This window comes from Diachasma alloeum, unplaced genomic scaffold (assembly GCF_001412515.2).
Source record: "Diachasma alloeum isolate Michigan unplaced genomic scaffold, Dall2.0 Dall_scaffold_00760, whole genome shotgun sequence".
Taxonomy (NCBI): domain Eukaryota; kingdom Metazoa; phylum Arthropoda; class Insecta; order Hymenoptera; family Braconidae; genus Diachasma; species Diachasma alloeum.
Window position 1 is genome coordinate 656,198 of NW_021680890.1, and position 16,098 is coordinate 672,295.

Here is a 16,098-nt window from a genome sequence, read left to right on the forward strand (position 1 = left end):
AATAATAATAATAATAATAATAATAATAATGAAATGTAATAATTATAAAACTGAAAAGTCAATTATTTCAAATAATAATACTTCTTTTCAGTAAAATATATTGATTTTTTTTTTCTTCGGAATCTGACAAAAAAAAAGGAGCACGAAATTAACAGCGAGAAGAAGTAATCGATATTCAGTGAATTCCCATAAAATTCTCGCGGTTAACCCAAGAATTTTTGACCGCATGCATATTTTTACATCCAGCTGCAAACGAAATTGAGTAACATCGATCCACATTTGATGGGCATATTGTTGCCGACTATATGATACCCGCATGCCCGATAAATGTAACATCAAGGGGCGACATGGAAGAGTGAAAACCATGACGGGTAGTATGAAAGCTTATATGGTCGGTCGCCTATGTCTTCATTTGTAACGAGTAAATCCACCTCTCATTTTTTTTTACGATTCCTTGCCTCATAATCCGCAACTCCCTCGGCTCCCCGAGAGATACTACACTCGGTGTCTCATAAATTTAATATTCTATTTTTTTATTTTTTTTATAAAACCGCTGGATAAATGGTCCTTTTGTTTATATATATATTTTCTTTAGAATGAAATTTTTCTCATTCACCTTTTCGGACGGAATGAGAAACCGAAGGATAGTATTCGAGTCCAGCTAGACAATTGATTTATTTGATTCACATAAAATTTTTTTTTCAAATTAAATAAAAAAATTTACTCAAGGTTTTGTGTATATTAAGTAAATATTTTTTGACTATCAATAAAACTTCATTTGAATCGAATAAATTTTTTTCTTTGAACTAAATAAATTGTTTGTTTAATATAAGTGGATCCTTTATCTTGAAAAAAGTGAGTAAGTTTATTCGTTTGTAATAAAAATATTTTTGAAATAAGTAAAAGATTTCAAATAAAACTTTTTATTTGATTAAAAAATTATTTTTCTTTTCTTTGAGTATGAAATTAATTAATTATGAATTATTCATATGGAATCTATAATTAATTAAAAATTCATTAACGTAGATGGAATTGAAAATGTCAAAAGTTTGCTGAACAGGAAAATTGAATAGAATTGGATTGAATTTAGCCAGCTTTCATAATAAATGATTTTCCATCATTATTGAAATGAAAATCCCACTCTCATATTCATATAATTTGCGGTACTGTTCAATATTTCCAGCGGAGAGCACCTCCCCCAACCATTGTGAAAAAGTTTGTATGGATTTTGGAGCGAGAAAAGAGAGATGTGAGAGGTCAGATATAAGCGAAGGTCTGTGGGAGGCGAGGATTAGAATTAATGGAGTACTAAACTTTCATAGCTACCATCGATTTTCCGAGTTTTGATTGTTATTGTTATTATTACGATCGTGGGTTAAATATAAAAATTTCAGTGGGTATCTGTGAGAGATGTGGCAGCATTGAGATTACAATTTTATTGGTGGAAGAAAAAATTGTAGTTATTTTGCATAAATTTGGCGCGAAAAATCGCTCCAACATTCCTTTTAACTACTGCATTCCTCGTTTTGTTGTTGAATTAATAGAAAAAAAAATTATGGGAATTCTCTCTGTGGTGCAGGTGGTTTCTCCATTAACTCTGCCAACAACTATAAGAGGAAAGTCAGCAAAATAGGTGGAAAAAAAAATCGCCGGGTAGAGAAGGTTTTGTACTCTACGTGCGCTTGTGTCAAGTCAGCGTCTCAAAGAAAATTTCTGTTGTACCACAAAAAGTCCTGGTTTTCCACTCATGCTTTAGTACGTCAAGGTAAAATATACTTTCAACGAAATACCAACAGAAATATGACAAAAGCCATGGAGAAAAGGGAAAAAACAACATCCAGAGGAAAGAGTAAAAAAATATTCTTTGTTGTGATCATTATTTTTCCGTTTCTCTCATATCCCGAAATGCTCCAAATCCTCTTTGTTGCCGTTCTGTTGTGTTCAAACGAGTACATTTATTGTTTCACAGCTCTCTGATACCTCTCATTTCTATTATAAAAAACCTCATCAAAAAAGAAATTTTTCATATTCAAATTTAATTATGATGATGAAATTAATTTTTCAAGAACACTTCATTCTGGCGTTTGCATATAACGTTGTGGAAGGGATTAATAAGAAAAGGATATGCTCGACCTTAATTTGCAAGAAATCTGGGATTTGTGAATTTGAAAATATAAAAATTGTGGAAGGCTATGCTTTCTTTAAAGCGGCTTTATACGAGAGTGCATGGAAGAACATTTCGCTTTTAGAGTGTAAAAACTATATGCAAGATAATCTTCTCATACATGACGAACAACTCGGAAATACGGGAAAAATTTAAAACGTCAAATAGCTAAAAAATTGAATAGAAAACACTTTCTTCACAGTTTGATGGAGTTGAATCAGAGATTTAATTGATAGAAAAATTGAAGAAATTAATTGTGAGTATGACCGCGTCAATTTTCTTCAAATATTCCAGACCTCTTGAATTATTTTTACTCTTCATTTCCACTGCTTCAAAATCGGAAGAAAGTGGTATGTTTTGGTACTATTGTTGACTCTCCCTGGTCGGTGATATTAGAAACGTGTCTGGATTTTGAATGCAATTCTCCCTTCCGAAAAGGGGGCAAGGAGCAGCAGAAAAAGGAGGTGGCTACAAGGTGGCAAGAAATCCAGTGGCAAGGGTTGACCCAGCCGTCATGCGGCATTTGCCAGGATTGAGCCTGTTTCTGGTGGAGCTCTGTATAGATAGATTGGGTGAAGGACCAGCGAGGAATGGATATATAGGAGCACCTCCTCCTCCATTTCCTCTTCCTCCTTTCACCCCAACAGAAATCGAGAAACGTGTGAACTTTGAAACTACCTCCAATGGAGACTGTTATCTCGATATATCGGGACAAATCCAACTCAGTACGAAATTGAAACATTTCCCCTAGTTTAATGCAATCTTGCCATTAATAGCAACAAAATGATGCAGTGTATTTCGCTCTAAATTGACATTCGCATTGGTAAATAATGTACGTGTTACTTTGTACAATGTTGAAGAACTTTTGAATGAAGTAAAGTCAAACGGTCAGCGGAACTTTGTCATCTTTTCCGTGTATTAGTCTGGATTTTTATTTTTACAACATTTTTATCCCTCAAACTTTTATCCATAAATCCATTTCGGCTCTTCTTCATCTTTATAACTCCCTTCAACCTCATTTTTTTTCTCAAGTTCCTATGACCAGAGAAATCACTAGGCCAAACGGCGTCACACGGATATCCTGAACTTTTGCGAATCTTCCAAGTTTCAAAGATAAAATTACGATGTAGTTTATCAAAAAATTTTCATTAAAGAGACTGACGTTCAATTCATCATTTAACATTGGATTTTCGCCACGGTAAATATTTGATGACGGATTATTGTCACCAAACGTCGACCGGAAATTTGTAATAGGAAATTAAGCAATGGGTGCACTTGACTTCTCAATGTTGTGAATTTGAATATCTCGGAATCTAAAAGAGATAGCAAAATTTTTCTCACGACCTTTTTTATAACCCTTAATTGGCTCTACAAAAAATGTCATGAGAAAAAATTTTCTATCCCTTTTAGATTCCGAGATATTCGTCAAAAACTGGAAAATAGTCAAAATCGACTTAACCCGGTTGACCGCTTCGCTACTGAAATCGTTCATGGTATTTCGTGTGAGTGATTGTTAAGCCTCGATCACTCGCGCTCGACCGCCAGCCTTCATCCGTCACACAGTTAGCGCAGCGCCGCTGCGTTGCCGCGCTGTTGCCACCGTGGCGCTTACCGCTACGCGCGCCTTCCAAGTGTGGCAGTGAATGTAGCAACACTGTTGCTCGAGAGGTCGACAGGGACTCACCGCATCGGGCGGCGCGGCGCCGCTTCTCTGTTCGTTCGACGTTTCTTGCCTTTTTTAGCTAAACAAATGTCCCGAGACGAAAACGGATAACGCGAACGGTTAATAAAAGGATTGAACTAGGAACTCTAATTATTTCAGAATTTTTAAGCGTCGAGAAACACGCTAAAACAAAAAAACGAAAACCGGCGGCGCCGCGCTCATTGAGCGAGTGATCGAGGGTTAAAGATTTCAAGATTTTTTACTTGAATTTCAGCAGTAATTTGCAAACAGTGTACCTCCAATTTTCATTTTATTGAGACTCTATTGAGGGCTCAAGTGATAAGGGTTTTGACAGGACAGATGACATTTCAGCCATTGCCGACAATCCTGCGTTGAACGCCACGTAATTACATTTCTACGTAAACGTTAACGGACCACACCACCGCTTCCATACGTGATCGCACTGTGTTATAAGTTCTGGTTGGCTAGTCTATATATTACGCTCATCACGTACTGCGGCATAGAAAAAGTGAAGAGTGTGTTGGTTGAAGGATACCAAATTTCTCAGGATGGAATACGATCCTTTTATTCATCGTGGTCATTTTTTGTTCGTTTTTTTCTTTCGTTTTTTTCATCAAGAGGAAAATCAAATACCCGAGATTTTCTTCTGATGAACCAGAATTATTTGAAGTTTGCAATTGCCGATTTAGTTGAAAATCAGAATGATCATATAATTATTCTATCCATCGCCAGAATGGTAGTCGACTATTTTGCCCACTGAGTAGATTTGCAAACTCATCAGTCAATTACCTGATTCGAGGAGCTTGGACGCATTCCATTTGCAATTTTGAGATTAACGTAATTGCCACTCGTCAGTGGATAAATCGCCTCAGTTAAACTTAAACGATTGGCCTCGTCATTAACAAAATGTACGTATTTATGAGAATGAATATTTTTAATGAATGAAGTGAAATTGGGAATGCCGTGAGAATTGGAAGCGAATCTGGCGCAGACTATTCGCAAATCAATTATAGATTTCTCAATGTTTGTCATACACTCGACGAAGACAATCAACTGATTCATCGAGAGTTCCAGACTCGTATTTCCCCGGAGAGAGATCACAAACTCCAATCAGATTCTTCTTCTTATCTATTAAATTCACTCACAACTGCTTCAAATTCAATTAATGATATTGAATGAATCTATAGCCAGCATTCATTTGACAATAATAATTCGAGTTCCACACGGAGAGAATTAAATAGTAAACATTACCATGGCCATAGGAAAGATTACTATGTTACATAGGAATGACTCCATGTCCATGGAAATGGTTACCATGTGAATGGAAAATAGTCCTATGCACATGGAAGTATTTCTAAAATAAACGGTTAAAATTCGCGATTGCCTCTTGATGCATTCATTAACTCAAGACGCTTAAGACTTAAACTCTTTAAAAAAATTAAACACATTGAACTCTTTATTTGAAATTTTCCTATTAAATTCTACAATATTTTTGCTCGAAATTTAAATATTTATTTAAATAACAAAGCTTCAATTATATGGAATAAATAGTGCATTCATTAGAAGTAGATAATCAATTAGAAATAAATAAACAATTTTTCGATCCAAACGGAGAATTATTACACAACAAAGTTTTTTTCCTTCGCCATCCAAACAATGATTCCATTTATAACAAATAAAGTCTTTACTTGTATGAGGAAAGCATTTGCTTAAATTAATAAAACTATTCATTTGATATGAATGAAAATGCAACTGGAAATTTAATTTAGGTTTTAATGGGCTTTGTTAGGAGCTCTCTGAATAAATCCATTATTTCATTCAAAAATATAATTTCTCTTTTCAATGGTTCTTATAACAAGAAAATTCTTGTTCTTGAATCGATGATATTTCTGTGGCTAACATTGATCTACTTCTGTCTCATTCCTTAATGGTATTTAATTATTTAGAATAATTTCATTATGTGTTATAGGACATTTTACGTAACATAGGGATCTCTACTCTGGAACGTAGTACCTATTACCATTGAGGAGCTTACTATGCCCCATAGTAACCATTAGGATGTTCCATGGTAATTTTTCCACAGTAACTTTGATAATTTTTACTGTGCGGATTCCGACATACTAATCTTTACTATTTTATTTTCTCCGCACAGAAAAATAAAATTGGAAAACAAATATCTCTATATTTTCTCATTCCATTAGTGCTGTTTATTCTACATATTCACGTTCGTAATTGTTTGTGGAAGTGAAGGATTCCCATGGAGAGGAGAATTCCGGAGCATGTTCGATATTAAGAGCTCTTATTCAGTGGAGCATAATTTAATACGCGTCTGTCAGCTCATGTTAATGCGAACTTGAAACACTCGAGGGAAAATATTCCACGAATTTTTACGGTAACTCTTCAACTTTCATGTTTTGAGCCGAACTTGTACATCCTCAGGATATTGATATTATTCCTGTAGGTGCAATTGTATTTATCAGAGTACCAGTAATCGTATTCTTTATAATATTCTATCATGTGGCGTAAGTTTTGTGGCAGTTATATAGATATGACATGAAACTTCAAATCCCGCTGAGTAATCTAGCGTCAACCTGATTTTTTTCAAAGAAAAAACAACGAAAAAGTAATGGTAGAGATTTACAAAACTCGAGAAAACCATTTCAACTCCGTAAACAAAGAGAAAAACGAGTGAATTTTCCAAGCATACGAGGAAACGTATCATAAAGTTGTAATTCAATTCCATCAGACGAACTTTTCCAGCCGTCCAACTGTCACTCCAGTCTGAATGACTCAAAGCACTGGGGGGGAAAACAGTAAAAAAGTGTATGTAATTTTCCTATGTACTCTAATTTGGCTTCAAACAACGTGAATCTTCACGTTGGTCACTTTGAAATTGGAACGGTAAAGCAAATATTGATTTTGTCAAGAGTATAACCATGTTTTATCACATTCTACGGGATTCAGGAACGTCCTCTCGAATACCATAAAAATCTTTCAGATTGGAATGGAACATCTAAAGTTGAGTGGAAAATCGATATCTTCCAATAAACTCGTTTGTAAGCTCCATGCCTTCAATAGCTCTCAAGAGTAATCCGGTGTATTACATATGTTCTAACAAAACAAATGGGAAATTGTTCTTGTATTGAATATAGTATAACTATTTTTGCTAGTAAATTCGCAATGCGCTTCCAAATGGTTACTTTGAACATAATTTCCTTCTATCATGCATAATTCATTGCTTATTTCGTTGTATTAAATTGAATAAGATTTGAAACTAATTATTGATTGAATGTTATCATCATCATTATTCTTATTATCCCTTTCTTCTACACACAAACCAATTGTCTTTTTTACAGATCTATCTCTCCCCTCAGCCCTTCGATAAAATGTTAATAGAAAAATGTTATTTATACATAATTGAATGAATTTGAAATAGCACATTTGAAGAAACCATCAGCTCACTTTCAGAGAAATTCATGAAAAATACAAAATTTTTGCAAATTTTCAAATAAATCAAAATAACGATTATTGCCATCGTCTTCATCTTTGAACTCGGTCAAAAGGACATCTAAACAAATTTTTTAAGCCACCGTTCAATCAATTCAGAACATTTTTTCAGTTATCGTGAAAAACACAATTTTTGACAAACTAAAAAAATTAAAAAAATTAATAAATGAATTAAATTTTAATTAATGGCGATTGATAGGGCTCAATAGTATCTACATTTGAGGAAAAAAAATTCAATTTCATTGAATCATTAGCGAACAATCGAGGAAAAATTTGTGTGCACGAAAAATCCAAATCCTAAATTTGAACGATCACAATGCGGAAGCAAAAAAAATTGCTTCTCCTCTCACACTGGAATAAACTTCATTTTGGTTTTTTTAAGTGCGTCCAAATTATGGAGAAAATTTGAATATTTGATGAGTCAACTATCGCAACAACCACAGATCAATTTTACACTCTTTTGCAAGAACTTCTAGAAGAAAAACGACTGTAGCAAGACACAGTCCAATTGCTAATAACTTAAATACAAAATCTAGAGCTTTCAGCTGGACTGGTTTATAGTTTGGCGACAGAAGTCCCATTTCATTTGCGCGATGTTTCTGCATGGTGAGACGAATCTTCTCCGTCAACCAATAATTAATCAACCCCGCTTCAAAGGTCTGCACAAAATAATCGTTGACACGTTGATGGAGTGGCCAGTCATCTCTGCACTTGTGGTTGAAATATGTCGACTTCAATGGTTGCTTCATGAGTGTCAGTGAGGAATTGCCATAAAATTCATAGAAGAATTCTCGGAATGTCACGCAGACAGCCCGCGACGACTTCAATAGCAATTCAGGACAAACTTCCAGCGGAACTTCAATGACTTCATTATCCGGACACTCTTCTTTGGCTCGTTCGACCGTTCCTGGTATCGTATAAAGTGTATAATTCAAATCTCTCAACTCGTCAACCGTATCAACTCCCTTGGCATGCTGAGGCTTCGTCAAAAATGAAGAAATGGCTCCCTGAAAGACGCCATTGCTTATCACCATGAACATCATCATCATTGAGAAGAAAATCCTGAATGACAATTTTTCACGCGTTGTCTTGATTGATACGTAAGTCAGCAGCCGTATCAGTTCTAACATTGCTGACGAAATATCTCTATTTTCGTACACCATTACCAGGAAGAAGATGGAAAAAATCAAGAGTGCCAAAACTCGAATAGGGACACTCCACAAATTATCAATTTTCTCCAATGTTGATAAGTAACCATTAAATTTTCTAACTGCCATTACTTGAGTCCACAAATATGGAAACAGAAACTGCCTCTCAGGATTCCAATACATAAATCCATAATTGAGGACCATGTCTGCGGTACCATCAGCAATGGTCTGTATCACTAAATCGCCAGGTGGTTTTAGCTTCAAAGCAATGCTTACGTTCAATATTTTCTTAAAATTTAGCGCCATCTGATTCACAACATTCATATCTTTCGCCTTCTTATTGGAAAATTTAGCAATAACACCTGTAATTTTGAATCCGTTCAAGACTTTTGTTTTGTCGTAGTGCAAATTCTGGCAGGAAACATCTGAAAATGGTATTGAAAAACATTGAATTTTTTAATAGTCCAATATATGCTGGACATTTCCAGTCGTTCCATTTTCAGTCGGCGGAAAAGTAAGTGGCATTTCAAGTCGGCCATGGTAACGCAGATAAAAAGAGGATGGGAACAAAATATAAAGACCCGAGAGGGTATACATATGGATGAATAAAATAAAACTATTGGATATTTACTCGCATCAAATAATTGGCGATAGATGGCTCCCTTAACTAATGGAATTTCTATCCTCTCCCAGGGCGTAAGTGCATAGTTTGTTATTGGATTCAGAGTATACAATTCGGGCATATTTTCCGTGTTCAAGCAGATGTATATCGACTTGATAATGTTCATTTTCCAGGCTGTCGTGAGAATCGCAACAATATTTTCGCACTGGTTCTGATTTATCCCGAGAATGAAATAATGTGCCATGTAATTCCACCACTGCGTTTCCTTGAATGATGAAAGATCTGATTCCAATTGCTCCGGGGAATCTCCCTCCAAGATAATTATTTTTGGTTTGAAATTGAATGATGCATTCTTTCCGCTATCATCGCCAAAACCCAGCATGTTATTCGCGAAGATAATTGAGACTGGACGTGTGTCGAATAAATATTCATCGATTAAATCGGAAATATTTCCGTGGAAAAGGAAAAAAACGGGATTTGACGCGGTGTAATTACTGTAACATGATCCGAGTATGTTTCTCTGCAAAATAAGTAATCTATGTAATAATGAATCAATTCATTGTGACACGCATAAAAAAAAATCAATAGAAAACCTAGCGAAATCGTGATTTCGCTTGGTTTTCTATTGAATTTTTTCATACGTGGATTCCAATTAAATTTCAAACCATCGTGGTTTTCACATCTGTAGAATTTCCGAACACAGATTTATTTTGAATATGGGCTATGGCTACACTTGTAATTGTAAAGAATAACAAGCAAACGATCACCATGATTCGATGATTGAATAACAACAACGGTGTACTGAGTGAGCTCATTCCGTATTAACTGTCACAGTGCTACTAATATAGTGTGTAAATTTCTACGTCAGCTATATTCTTTTATCAATTATTGATTTAAAATTTAATCACGTAATTGAGCCATTGTCATTTCATTAATTTATAATGTTTGGCCGATGTGACCTTTTACTACGACTCTTAATATGTTGATGAACGATCGATGTTGTTTCATATCAATTTCACAAGTTACGTAGAAAAGTACTCAGATAATTAATTTGTATTACTCCATAAAATTCACTCCATCACGGAAAAAAATATACCTGTTTTGAGTATAAAATATACTTAAATCAAGTTTTTTTTCCGTGACTTTACACTGTTCAAAATTTTCGTCTGAATTTTCCGTACCAAATTCCGGAAATTTTTCTCGTCTTCAAGTTGCACTGAAATTTCAGGAAATTTTGTCATTGAATAATCAAATATTCCTTTGATTTTCTGTTCAAATGATTTGGAAGACAATAAAATACTTGATTTTTCAGTTCAATTATTCTGTGAAAATTCAGAAAAATTGAAAATTCATGTCATTTTGTTTCTGAATATTCATGTTCACTGTGACTCCCATCAGATTTACTATAATATCTTCCATGCAATTTCAAAAAATTTCCAGCAGTCTATGCAATCCAATTAAATGGTAGTTCTACGTGCTATAAAAAAATTCCTAAATTTAATTTCTTCTCGTATTTTAGTATTTGATTCTCTCTTCATCAAGAATTCAATGATCAATACGATGGTTGCTAATACTAATCCAAAAGCCAATAATGCAAATGAAAAATCCAATGCTTTCAGCTCAACAGGACGATACTTGGTAGCAGCACGTTCCACGTCCTCAGCACGTTTTTTATCCAGTACGGTTGATATACTATGGAATGCCCAGCGGGCCAATAATCCGGACTCCATTATCTGTGTCAGGACCGCTTCAACCCGATGCTTCAGAGGCCAATCTTTACGGCACTGGTGATTCCAATAATCTACAAACAACGGCTCTCTCGTGGTATGAATTGGTTTCATCCAATACTTGTTCAAATACTTTGCTTTCGTCCCAACGCAAGCTGCAGAAAGTGACGCAAGTGCCATCTCAACGCAATCTTTCTGGGTAACAAGCACCACACGATTGTCCGGAAACATTGTACGTAGATATTTTACATTCTGTTGAATGCCATATAAAGTATAATTTAAATTCTTCAAATCTTCAGAATTTTCGGGACTGTACCCCTCCTCGGGTTTCGTCAAAAAAGCCGCCAATCGTCCCTGGAAAACTCCGTTGGTGATGACGATGAATATAAGAATTTTGCTGAAGAAAATTCTCATAGCTGTCGACTGAAAGTTATTCTGAATGGAAGCATATGACAAAAGTCGGATGATCTCCAATAATGCCAATGAAAATCCCTGCCGCTTATACACTGCCATCACTCCAAATGTTATTAAAATCGTGAGAAACGACAAGACTAGAACAGATCTGCTCCACAACTGTGCAATTTTCTCAAACGTTGACAGATAATCTTTAATTCTTGTGATAGCAATCACTTCAGGCTGAAAGTATGGATAGAGATAGCTTGCATTGGTCTTGGAGAAGGACAATGTAAATCGAATGTCAATGTCCATACTTTGATTGGCAAGATATTGAGGTATAATATGGATGTCATCAATTTGGAGCACCAGAGTTGCATTTAATCGTGTTATTATGGTGTCGAAGACAGTTTTACCGAAAAACTCCAGCATTTTATAGCCTGCCTGTTTGTAATTCTTACCAGGAATGAATGATACGTTATTTTTCGGTGCTGTTAAGGCCTTTATTTCGTAGCCGTTCAAGTGCTTCATTCGGTCGAAGGTCAGGCTGTCACAAGCGATGTCGTCTGAAAGGTTATTGAGTATCGTACATCAAAAGATTACTCATAGGTATGGAATCAATGCTCTCGTTAATGCATTCATATGCCACTTCTTACTTGGATTGAGTAATTGACTGTAGAGTGTCCAACGGTCACTGGAATTGAATCTATCTGCGCTGGTGATAGCTTGCCAGGGCTTGGGTGCATAATTCGTTATTGGATTGAGTGTATACAGCACAATTGCCTGCTCTGCATTCAAACAAACGTAGGACGACTGTGGAATATGCATTCTCCAAGTTATCAGTAAACTCTCCAAAGCATCTTTACAGAATCTCGCTGAAATTTCCAAAATGAAATGCGCAGCCATGTGATTCCATTGATTCATCTCCTGCAGCAGTTGGAGATCGTTGCCCAGCTGCTTTGGTGAATCTTCCATCGCCATTATTATAATATCGGGTTGAAAAACATATAGCCCATCACTCGCATCGCCAAAGATGAACTCAGAGTGACTGTCAATTGTTACAATTGGGATGGGGATTGATTCAATCAGTGACATCAAGATGCGTCCATCGAAATCACCAACAATGACCATTGGATTCGAGCGAACGTAATCTTTATAGCATGATTGAATAATACTTTTCTGTAATGATAAGTTTGCAAATATTTTTGATTCTGAAGCAAACGATACTCATGATAATGAATCATACCATGGCTGCTGAAGTGATATAAGACCTATGGAATTCCGCACGTTTGCCGATATTTGCTAGCACTGGTACGATAATGATAAGCAGACACTGTAATTTCAACAGCATTTTAGGTCTTTATTGATGAATATATCGCACCAATTCGAAGCGTAGGTGAGAAACTTAGTTGTTCACTACTGGTGTTGTAGTGATACTGGCGTTTTCTGTATCTCTGACAAAGTTTGCTTTTCCAAAACACTTGCAGGCGTACTAGCGAGATTCTAGTCTTTGGGCTCCACACAACATACTGGTGGGGGTATAGGAACCGAAGGCTACAATCTATCCAGTATGACTTCAACGTGTTCAAATGCAATAAAAATAAAAAGTCCTTCAAATCCCTGGGCTCTAGAATTTTCATCATTGATTTCTCCAATGATTATGGAAGATGACAGTCCAAGTTGGAAATTCAACCCTGTAATTTATCCGCCCGGCAGCTTGTTGAAAGACGTAAAATGTTTTAGTAGCTCTTTTTCCAGGTAAAGGGCTGATTCTAGTTTTAGAGTTGTTTAAGTGCCACTCAAACTTTGTCATTTCGATACATGAGTAGCACGCGCTCACTGCTGTACAATTTTCTTAGCAATGTGGAGTCTCATCAACGCGACCCAAGTTTGCATTTGACAAAAACGAATTCCGGAGCCGTTTGCGAATGAAATTGTAACAAAGGTGGGCCAATTAATGCGCAGATGGATGCGGCCCTCATGAAAAATTAAATCCTGATGTTGAGTCAATGATATAGATTTCTCTCGCTTGTAATGATCAAAGATCGGATTTCGAACATTAACAACCGTTTCACGTTCCATTTGGAGGAATCCATTTCATACGTAATGAGAGTTTTTTCCGTTCGAATGGTAAGTTGAAACTATTGCGAGTGAAAAATAATTGGAAATACGTGTGGATGGAGGCAGGAAAACTCACCGTAGTATCGCAGATATTGAGCACATCAGGCCATTGATCCAGAAACAACAAAACTTAGATTAGATGGGGATCTACATAATTTGGTTGATTTCCAAATTTTCCGATAATTGAGTTACGCTCTCCCTCAAAGGGTGAGGCTGTCAAACTGATCTCAGATCGACGAAGGCGAGTGACAACTTTTCAGAGCTGAGATGCATCAGTTGACAGCATCGTAAGTAACGATTTAGTGGCGCGACGTGGACAGTCACACGGACAGCAATGTTCAGTAAAAACCGATCACGGAATCGACTCAGAAAATTTGAGCGATCATATCGTAATTTTTCACAGGAGATTCAGATAAAAATTACAGAACGCTCTGGAAAAATTCCGTGACAGTTCTGTAAAATTTCCAACAACCACATTTCGCTCCGGAATTACGGAAAAGATACGTAATTTTTATTGGACTAGATTAGTCTGCGCGTTCCGCGCGCATATGTCCTACTCCATGAGGGTCAATGTATGTCAATTGTAGTAAATAGTGTTTTATTATATTCTATACTATACTATATAAACTATGTGTAATATACAATACATAATAGAGTACTATATGTATTATAAAATATAATGTAGATAATAAAGAAAAATGGAATAATAAACTGATAACCATAATAACATACATTGAGTATACGATATTGTGTTCTATTGCATATACCATTATATATACCTAATTCGTTATAATATAGTATAGTATAAAATATAGTATAATATAGTATTATCGTAAAATCGTTAATGTATATTATCATCATTTATAAAAAACCTAATGACACAATACGCCGAATAGATTGGCTTCAAAAACCGTTACACTGGATTTTTTATTAAAGGACATTTCTCTCCGTTTATCATAATGTTGGAAAAAATTGAAAAGAGCTGGGCATCAACACTCACCATGGTCAAAATCCATATCGTTCACAGCCTCGTGGAAATCTACAGAAAAAAAAGCATTCCTCAATTACCATCGTTATACATATTTTGCAAAATCAATTTTATAATATCTTACACCTCTACCTCGCATTTTTCCATAAACATAGCTTACAAAATAGAATAGTCCTGTCGATGAATATTAATGGAGTACAGGGGAGATACGGAAAAATAGCAACCATAGCCGCTCTATCTGTGCGTAATGGAGGTGACGCTGTCAGGGAGGTACATTTCCAAAGTTCCGGGAATTTCAATGAATTCGGTTTTTAATGCACCGGATTTGGGAAATGGAAAATGTGGCAGTGAATTTGTGCTTTCTGCTAAGGATTTCTCGTTAAGGATGGTACAGTAATTTTTGTGTAATACCACAAGAGCTTCAAAACTGTCGGGTATTTTCTAATAGGGCCGTTGCAAAGAAAAGAAGGAGTCAAGTTTCTCAAATTAAAAAATCACGAGTGATTTTTCCTGAAAAATTTAACGAGTTCGTTTGTATGTGGGGAATCTTGAGGAAAATTCCTAATTAATTTTGAAGCTCGAGTGGCACTCGGAAGAAAATTATTTCATCCAAATTTCGGCCAATAGATTTGTACTATTCGTCAGTAAATTAAATTACTCATGAATCCAGAATTCAGCAATACCCTAATCTCAGCGATCTCGACAAAAAGGATTTCAAGTATTTGAAAAAGTGAAAAGCTATTTTTAATGGTTCTACACCAATTAAAAAAATCATTCTAATGGACCACGCTGGAGTAGGTACTCTTCACTTACTCCGCAGTGTTTCATTATGCACCCCTCTGTATTTTCCACTGGCTTGCGAATATTTTCGCAATTAAGCTCTTCACCCTGTTCACAGTACTCTGAGAACAATGTGAAATAAATCGAGAAGGAAGTGACAGTGGAAGAAATTGGATGAGACCATGGCTGAAAGAGTTTCAGTTTTATTATTGCGATAAACGTTTCATAGAAATAAATAAAAGAATGATCAAGCGGAAACAAAAAAAAGTTTTGACGAACGAAAATTGGCCGGAGGGAATAGCACCATAAAACTATAAACCACGTTACAATGTAATGACACAACTTGAGGCGAAAAAGCGAAAAACATGAGGCACTCCACAGCTAAAACGTTAGTATCAACAAAAGATGGGAAATGGGAGTGTGAAAATAAAAGGCGTATAAATAAATGGTAAAAATAAAGCGTGAACTTTGGGACAACATGTAAAAAAAAAGGCATTGCAAAGCCGCTGAAAACGCGAGGAGAATAAATTTCACAACAGCCTCGGGAGTTTTAGGTAAATTCTATGGTAAAGTTTTGTTAGTCTGTTTGTCAAACGAAACACTCGTGTTTTCAACGGAAAGAGATGAAATGTTGCATGCGTATGAAGAATTGAAAGGATCGATGTTAAGAAATATGGTGATGGAAGCCCACGATTCCATGAAAAACTCAGCCGATTCCCGAGTCCAATAATTGGAACTGAAAAGTTCTACTCAAGTCTTTCCGTTCAGAACTGGATAAGTCTTGGGAAGGCTTTTACCAAGTGCGCCCGAAAGCTCTCTATCTCTGGTGATGTTTATTTTAGCACTCGTTAGGTGTAACCACGATTTGTACTCAGACCTTCCAAATCCTTGCCGGTCCCATTAATTCTATGGGCCTATGAAAAGCGTTCCTTTTTTCTTATATCCCGCCCACAATAATTATAAA

The 16,098-nt window shown here is 35.9% G+C and overlaps 2 protein-coding genes across 2 annotated transcripts; both read right to left on the reverse strand.

Moving 5' to 3' along the window:
* Window positions 1-7,780: 7,780 nt before the first annotated feature.
* LOC114841545 lies at window positions 7,781-9,507 on the reverse strand. Its single transcript, XM_029126561.1, has 2 exons — window positions 9,135-9,507; window positions 7,781-8,928 (listed from the first exon to the last, which is right to left on the reverse strand). Exons 1-2 carry the CDS (start codon window positions 9,505-9,507, stop codon window positions 7,781-7,783), a joined length of 1,521 nt encoding a protein of 506 aa, XP_028982394.1.
* Window positions 9,508-10,582: 1,075 nt separating this feature from the next.
* On the reverse strand, window positions 10,583-12,376 carry LOC114841544. Its single transcript, XM_029126560.1, has 2 exons — window positions 11,902-12,376; window positions 10,583-11,811 (listed from the first exon to the last, which is right to left on the reverse strand). Exons 1-2 carry the CDS (start codon window positions 12,374-12,376, stop codon window positions 10,583-10,585), a joined length of 1,704 nt encoding a protein of 567 aa, XP_028982393.1.
* Between the last annotated feature and the right edge of the window lie 3,722 nt (window positions 12,377-16,098).